This window comes from Buceros rhinoceros, unplaced genomic scaffold (assembly GCF_000710305.1).
Source record: "Buceros rhinoceros silvestris isolate BGI_N320 unplaced genomic scaffold, ASM71030v1 scaffold10675, whole genome shotgun sequence".
NCBI classification, from domain to species: Eukaryota; Metazoa; Chordata; class Aves; order Bucerotiformes; family Bucerotidae; genus Buceros; species Buceros rhinoceros.
The window spans coordinates 37521-46271 of NW_010413470.1; the positions used below are offsets into that span (position 1 = coordinate 37521).

The 8751-nt window shown below is 44.5% G+C and overlaps 1 protein-coding gene across 1 annotated transcript in view; it reads left to right on the top strand.

Annotated features, from left to right (window-relative positions):
* The first annotated feature begins 5418 nt into the window (after positions 1-5418).
* Positions 5419-8751, top strand: part of CD2 (CD2 molecule) — an 11957-nt gene continuing 8624 nt past the window's right edge. The window contains exons 1-2 of the mRNA XM_010136755.1: positions 5419-5479; positions 8394-8693. Of these exons, the coding sequence (XP_010135057.1) occupies positions 5419-5479; positions 8394-8693 (361 nt within the window). The remainder of the gene's footprint in view (positions 5480-8393; positions 8694-8751) is intronic.

The window sequence follows — 8751 nt, forward strand, 5'->3', positions numbered from 1 at the left end:
AGGTTCACAGGGCACAGAAAACTCATGGGACCAGAGTAGAAGCCAGGGAAACTGAGCTGCAATAATGGGATCCACACTGAACAGCAAAAATGCTTGTATGCCTTCGTGTGAGGGACTGGTACGAAGGCCGTTCAAGGTCCTTCCTAGGAATAAATGCCTTTAGGACTGAAATGTATTATGCAATTGTCTGTGTTTAGTCTCCTGGATCACTTCTCATCTTCCCACCTATCTGTTCTGAACAGTCCCTCACTCCTTTCTGGAGTTATAATAATAGTATAATAGAATAAAACATTGTAAAAAACATGAACTATACGTGTGTTTGTTAAGCTAGTGATTTATGGAGAGCGTCAAATCCTGACCAAGAGATTACTTAGATGGTAGTATCAAGTTGTCTTTCCTGGATATATTTCTAAGAGCAGCTGCTCTTCCTTGGGTAGCTAGTGGATCCCCTTTCTGGTGTTGAAGGGGCATATTGCAGTTAATACAGCTCTTCATGTACTTATCACTGCTCAGACTGGAAGAGGCTGTTCTGTTCATCTATCTGACTTCTTGCGTAAGGCAGATTGACTGCGCCATGCCACAGACTCTTGCTTGGACTGCAACATGTTTTGCAGTAGGAGTAATGTCACTGAAATTACTAGGATAAGATGCTGAAAGTTAGATCCCAAATCGAGGATCATTATAGATGACGGAAATCAGTGTCAGCCAAGTAAGACTGAAATGAACCTTCTGCAAGAATAATTCTCTGATGGGATGCTGACATCTGCTCTAGCCTCAGTCACTGTTGTGTACCACAGATTGTCAGACTGATCTGTTTAAGATATTACTGCCCTGCGTAATGGACTGGACTGAAACTGGGTGTCTTTAGAGAGGTTTGGCTGTTGGCACAGCCTCACAGGTAGAAAAGGCGGAAACGAGTCTGAGAAAGAGAACACCTGGGACTGATGATGTGGTCTTATGGACATCACAAGGAAACCATTCATCTTGAAAGAATCGGCCAAGGACTAGTCTGCATAAGTCACAACTTGAAAGCTTCCATCTACCTCTGTTTAGAGAAGGATAAAAAAGCTTCTGCAGACAGTTGTCACAGGGTATGTCACTATTTTTGGAATATTTTCACTGTGTATAGGTAAAGCAGTGCTCTCAGTTTGCCTGTAACAGGCTCCAAGCCACTGAGTCAGCATCCCCGACAAAATCTTGACCAAAGATCTGTTTTGAGTTCATGATCTTCACACTTGCACCACTTCATTCAAGCTGGACTGTTTCCTGTCTTGGGGCTGTGCAATGCAGAAATGAAGAGGAAGGGGTATGTGGCCTTCATCAGCCAAATGACTGAAATTGTATGTGGAAGCCATCAGTTCCTCAGCTTTTCACAGTTCAGGGGCAACTCCTCCTACCAAGGTTGTCTTTGCTTCTTCCACTCTCCAGCCACTGCTGACAATTCACCCTGTCCTGCGGGGTTATGTTAAAGGAGAAGGGAATGTGCTGTTGTGAAGCCCTCAGCTACCATTCAGGGCAATCCAGATGGAGCCCAGCTGTTGTGCTTGCAAACTAGGCTGCAAACCCAGGAGAGCTTCCAAGAATAAGATCAGCCTTAACTAAAGCTTCCCCTCCCTCCACATGATATTACCCATCTGGAATTCCAACCAAGATTGCATTTGCTCTTCACCTCACAAACTGTGCTTCACCAAAGGACTATCTTTGTGACAAATGTTGAGGTATGAATTTGCAATACTCTTGCCATCTTTCATGGTGAGGATCTTGGGTGGTGATGGCGAGTGAAGGGTGTCTGACTCTGCTTTCAGGGAAGGGTATCCCATACAAATGCCATTTAATATGACCTAAGCTTCACACCAAAGGAGATGGTGGAAATTAGCAGATAGATAGGCTACAAGTCCATAATGGCTTACTGCACACTGACTTTCCTGAGAAGAACAAGCTAAGTGTATTTGTACTCTCCCTTTTCTAGTAGATCTAATAATGTTCTCTCTCTATCCCTTTTTTTAAATAAGCCTCAGTCATGAATGTTTATTGGCTTATCACTAAGTTGAAGACTTAGAGCTGGGAAGAGCTACATATTTTCTCTTGAGATGTTGCCTTCAGATGTTTTGGGGTCTGTCACCTTTACACGGAAATGTAAGAACGATACTTGCATTCCTTGTGAGGAAACTGCTTAGTGTGTTAGAAAGAACAGAAGAGTAAAAGAGAGAGCAAGTAACAAAACCAAGTGTATACGACTACAGCACTTTGTGGTTTTTGCAGTGGAAACAATACCACAGACATAGCAGTAGCTGCAAAGAAACGCCCCATTGTCATGGCTATGCTTGGTCCTCTGCTCTACTGTGTGTCAGAAGATGGAGATGCGTAGCAATGCCGTGGGCTAAACAGAGGCCAAGCATCCTTACCCATGGGCTGACAGCCCTAACTGAAGACAGGCCCAGCACCACTGCACTGGGGGACTTCTCCTTTTCTGTTGGTGTCCTGGTTTTCTAGCTGTTTTGTGTTTAGCCCATCAGTGTTACTTCCTGTGTAACAGGTAGGAGAGAGGGTGTCTGCAGTGAGCAGAAGAGAGTGAGGGCATGGTTATCTGCAAGTCTTGCAGACCTCCCCTCGTCTTGTCCAGCCCAACTTGGGTTGGTGCTTGGGCTGTGGCAGCACACAGCTATGAGCCATAGCTCTTCCCATGCCTCTCCTGCTTCTTCTGGGGGCATCGCTGGCTGGTGCAGGGGGCTGCTCTGCCAGCGCTACCTGATGTTGCTGTTTTCATGACACGCATCCCACATTGCATTGCTGAGGCTACGTGCTGGCCTTTAGAACTCCTCTGTGGCAGTGGCCCAGTGCTGCTGCGCTTTCCAGAGATACCCATTTGCCCTCAGTGCCTTCCCTTGGGGGAAAACAGAGGTATCAGTGCAGGAACTTCCAGTGCTTCCCTCCCAGTAACATCCAGAAAATGCCTTCCTTCTAAAATGAGGATTGAAGCCTGGTCAGGACTGCAGCATGGCATTTTCTCACTCTGCGAGAGAGAGGGTAAAGCCACAAGGATATTGCCATTTCCCCAGTTCTGATGTGGCAGGAGTGCTGAGGTTAGAGACACAGGGTGCTTTCATCTTGTCCATCTGGGTCTGATGATGCAAGAGTTTTCCAGCAGTGGTAAGAAAAGGTGGAGCGGACTGTGCACATGCTGGGTTCTCATGGGGAATCCTTGCCACAGGTGGGTGGTGTGCCCCTTCACTGGCTCGGCTGTGCTTTTTCAATACAAGATCTCTAAGAAAGCTGATTTTGTGCACACACGCCCAAGCATTCAGAAATACCAGGGCCTGATGTCACTTCTGTGATGCACAGTGGACTGGGGCCATCATCTGTTGATCTCTTACCACCTCTCTTGAGTGCCTCTTCACGGCTCACAGTAAAGTCATTCTTTAACAGACCTTTTATATCCTTTAGGAGTGCTTTTTTGCTCCTCTCCTCTTGTTGCTGTGACAGGATGTAGGGGCTTCCAGTCTGAGTACTTTCAGCCGTGGTTTTACAAGAGTGCAGGCACCTCAGCATGACAAACTTGATTAACTGGAGGTAATGGCCTTCATTCTGAATAAACGGTGTTCTTTTAAGCCTTGTTCTGTTGCTGCAAAGCTTTACTCTCCCTCTGCTGTGGAGTTTCTCTCTCGTCTACACACATAAAAATGCATCTTTCCGCTTGTATTTCATTTGTACCAATCCCAGTTTCTGCCTGCAGCTCTGCAGCAGACAGTATCATAGAATCACAGAATTGTTTCAGTTGGAAGATTCCTTCAAGACCATCAAGTATGATGGCCGCAAGCAGGCTCTGTGTATGTTGGTCCCTGCCCTAGCACCTTTGCAATCTGAGCATGCCGACAAACAGGCAAAGCGCAGGGGTACGCTGGGGGCTTTATGGGATGTTGCCTTGAGGAAGAAGTGAGACAGGTGTTTTCAGCGTATCTGGGGGCCTCCTGCCATTCTGCTTTACAGACCCAGAAAAAAAACCCCCATGAGAGATCAAGGTTGCTGCCTTTTCCCAGGGCCCTGTAGGTGCTCAGGCTAGAAGCAGAAGTGTCCCTGCTAGCGTGGCCAGGGAGAGAGGTCCCCACAGTCCCCCGGTGCGGCACTGCCAGCACAGTCTGCTTGGCTGGGGAGAGTCGCCTCGGCATGGCAGCCCCTGCCTGTGGCTTGTTTTTCTTCACAGAGGGTAGAACTCAGGCACAGAAATGTCATCTCGCTGCTGTTGCTTCCTCTCTCCTTTTGCATGTGCCTCCTTTGTGCATTCTTTGTAAGGAAACAATAACAAAAAGGAGGAAGAAAAGCTAGGTTTTCCTGCCATGTGCAGTGGCAGCAATACTGTGACCTTAGCGCGTTTTACTTCTGGCAACTTTGTCTCCTGTTGTGCAAAAAGAGGTGGTTTTTACCAGCTTTAGTGCCAGCTAAAATGATGAAGCCAGAGAAGGGGAGGTGTCTTATAAGATCTTCCTATAAATTCATGGAAGAAGAATCACATAAATGGACAAGAAATTTTTATCTAATATTGTACCTTTCCTGTGCCACAGTGTTTCTTCTGTTTTCTTTCTCGGTCTACATCTGTGATGAAAAGCTGTAAGATTTCAGTTGGCTGCTGTAGCAGAGGGATTATGCTAGGGATGATATGGTTCACAATCCCACCACCCCATCTGTTTCATATTGGAAACAGCAACAAAGATTTTTATTAGCTTCTCGTGATTTTGAACCTAACTCCTATGCCTTCTTTCAGCTTTTTTCCTCGCCGTCTTTCCCACACCGACTGGCTTCAGGGCTGGTTTCTGGCTAGAACCAAGGCAGTGTTTTCATCCCCTTCCATGCTCATCCCTCTTCTGCAGCTTGCTCAAACCGCGGGCTGTGCCTGCAGAACACAGCCCCTCACAGATCGGACATCGATGTGAAGCTGGTCATGACAGCCTGCCCAACAGCCATCGGCTACCTGCTCTTTGCCGGGGATCTCAGGCTTTCTGTTCCCTTGCTGCTAATAAGGCTATGAGGGAGCAGAAGGATTCCAAACCCCCTCCACCCCCTCAAAAAACCGTGTCCATCCCACTAGGATGCTAGAGTTAAACTCTTCAGGTGGACACTGAAGAGCACAAGAACCCTGTCTGGCCCTCCAGACAGACCTTGAGGGCATTCATGCATTTTCGTGCTCATTTTCCTTGTCACTGCACATTGTCCCTAACCTGATAAAACACCCATTGAGAGGTATTTCTGCCCGTGTTTTTTGCGCTAGAAAAGAGAAGTGCTAGGGTGAGAGCTGGAGGAGGGGAGGAAGGCACGAGGGCTGTACCAACACGTCCCACGACTGCTTGCTCACAGTAGAAAATCCTTCTACCTGCCAGGAGCTATCAGTAGACAAGGCGACACTGGATTTTTTTGACCCTGAAAATGAACTTTAGGAGGATTTTCCTAGTCAAGTGCTTGCTGCTTTTATTTCCCAGTGTAAAATGTGAGTTTTTCTTACTGTCTTCTGCTCTTTCAGGCTAGACTTGTTGAAATTGCATTTTAAACAATTTACAACTTCTTGGGATGTTACTGATAAGAAATTAATTCCACTTTCCCCATAGGTGAAGACCTTTGGGTTATGGCTATTATTATTTGATTTAATTTTCAGCCAAGGGGAGGGCAAGACCTGAGTTTCCTATTCCAGTTATAATATTAAGCTGTAAACAGTTTTGGGTTTAAGTTAAGTTAATGAACCTTAATTTTACACATGTATAAAAAGAAATGTCAGCGTGCAGTTTTCTCTCTGCCCTTGAGGTAGCTTGTACTACATTAGAGATCCAGTTCACGGTGCATTATCGCATGTAGTTTCCTTTTCTTATCAAAGATGAGCAAATCTTTTGAAAGTGCAAATTATATTCTTCCATAAACATTTTCTTCCATAACAGAAAGAGCGATATCTCTCAGTGTCTTCAGTGGAGATGGAGAAGTCTAAGATGTGAAAACAGCAAGCAAATACATGCATCTTTTATAGTTTGCATATTATTGTTCTCATTATTTTTTAAAATGTAAATATAAAAACTTAATTAAGGTGTTAACTCATAGATTAGCAAAGGTTATAAGAAATGGAGACAACACAATCATGCATAGATTTTTCTCTTTCTCTGTTCATATTCTACGGATTGTATGTATGGCTGTTTAATGCTTTCTTTTCCTCCAGAATGAAATTAATAGATGAATAAGGATTTCTTTTTTTTTTTTTTTTACGTGATACATAAAACATCTTCCCCAGCAGAAATGAAGATTATTCACTTGAATGGAAAACTTGTTTCAAAGACTTCCTTATTTCTCTAAAGTTTCTATGGGAGCTTTAAATTTTAACTCTTTCTTGTGACTGCAAGTGAGCTCTATGCTGCCGGTTAGGATCTTTCTGCCCCTTGGAGTGTATTTCAGTTGGCATTAGCAGAAATGCTGATCATTGGCTAAACAGATTTTTAGTATTATAAGTGTGGAACACGCAGCTTTCCATTAGCAAGACTATGGAGATCAGATAAACATTCAGAGATGTGTCTAGGGGTCTGTCCATAGAGATGTCATTGAATTACCCTTGAAAACTTAGATTATTTTTATTTAGTTTCAGAGTGGAAAGATAAATGGTAGTATCTGTCATGCAAATAAATCCTATTACTGGCTCTAAATACCTGTGCATGACTGAGCAGAAATAAGAATCAGAATTCAAATATTTGGGTAACGATCTGTAGTGGTGTTTGTGTGGAGGACAGCTGCTTCCAAGACTGTTTGGTTGCTACCTTGGTTTCAGAATATTTCATTAGATACACCAAATACATGGTAAAAAATGCAATAATGAAATAGCAGCCTTTCTTTGACTGGGAGTGAATTGCTGGAAGCTCTCCAGTATTAATTTTCCTGTTGCAGAGGCACACTTTATTAGTTCTTTGATTATCTGTCTCTAATATTGTTAGTTTCATGAAATAACAACTAGATGTCGGTTTCCTCTCTGTGATATACTTTATTGTTGTCCCAGATACCAGGCATGAAGGACTGTAATAAAAATATGCATAAACATAGTTTTTCTCTCTGAGGGGAAAATGAGAGCAGAATAATCTCTCTGTGGTGATGGGAAGAGAGGTCCCCTCCTGCCGATTGGCTTTATCCTGTAAATTGAAGACGAATGAATGTAAGAGAATGACAAATTAAATACGCCATGGCTCTGAGTGCACATTCAATTATCAGTGAACTTATCCCTTGTGAGCACTTTTCTATGTCCTCCTGCAAATTTTTGACCCGCCACAGGGCTGAAGACAGTCATTTTCTTGAAGTGACCTCCTGAAAACCTTTGCACTCCAAACTCCTAGTTCACCAGAGAACCAGAGAAGAGCCTGGCAAAGGCTGTGAAGCAGCTTGGAGTGGAGAGGGTAGGCAACCCAGGCACAGCCCCAGCTGTGTATCATCTTCACTGGTAGTAACGTGATAGATGTTTAGCAGCCTTGGCTTTCCTGAATATCCCCTTCAGCAGCCACAGACTAATTGCTGCCAGTCCTGGTAGCACCTTTGGAAAGCATCTACTCTTACCTGTTCTGGAGAGAGTACCTCTCATCAAAGGAGACCTGCAAAGAGAAAAGGCCTTTGCTTAATTCCTAATGCCTGCAGTGCCTGATCAGTTCACAGGATGCTGTTAGCTGTTTGTTTCCCTCTACCTTACTTGCCACACCGTGATCCTGTGCTAGGAAAATCAAGTAGATAGATTCCAGCAGGGCAGGGTGCTTGGGATGGGTGAGGAGGAGGCACTGCAAACTGGCAGCACTGGATCTGTTTCCATTTCTGTGCCTTACACTCAGTCACTGCTTGACATGAGCTGTCTATTAGTATTATTGCCATCACTGTTACTACTGAACTACTGCCACTAGTAGTGAGTGGCCCCTGCTGTCTAGGGCCACTTTTAGTTTTTGTTCTTGCTGTCCGCAGTGATTTTTGCAGTGATGGGTGCTCTGGGTACCAGCCTGTACCGTGTTCAAAACACACTGAAGTGACCTTATTTTCAGGAAGGGTTCAGGGTTAAGTTCACGGGCAGCCATGAGTCTTGGCATCCAACATTGCCCCAAGTAAGTTAACCAGGGTATAAAGTAAAGTAACCAGGGTATAAAGCCAGCTTTTGAAAGCCAGACTCATAGCTTCCTTTCCTCTCAGACTTAAACTGGGCACTAACATTTATCTGATGAATGATCAAGAGACGCTTTGGAGAAGGGGAAGATGACAGTGTCAGTAATGCAGAGAGGCTTAGGCAATTCGGGGTGGAGTGGGTAGAAAGTGACCATCTTTTGGGTCACTGCTGTGGCTTCCAAGTGCAGCAGTGGGCTGCTGGAGACATGCTGACAGGCTGTTTGTTCTTCTCTGTACAGGCTCCATCACCAACTGGATTTACAAGGCTGTGAATGAGTCGGCTCTTCTCAGCACCGCTACTGCTGGTGGGGACGTATATGAAGTAACGTGGCTGAGAGATAAAAAAAAGCTTCTTCAGCTAAAGGATAAGAACGTTAAGTACTATGTGAACAAGAGCCAGTGCAGGTGTAAGCTATTCCTAAATGGGACTCTGCAAATAGAGCGAGTGGTGAAAGAGGACAGTGGAAATTACACTGTTACTGTTTATCAGCAGGATGGAAAATTGAAGGCAGAACAAGATACGGAATTCATTGTTTTGGGTGAGTTTTTGCTCTTCCCATACCATTCTCAGCTTAGCTGAATAAGTCTTGGTATTCC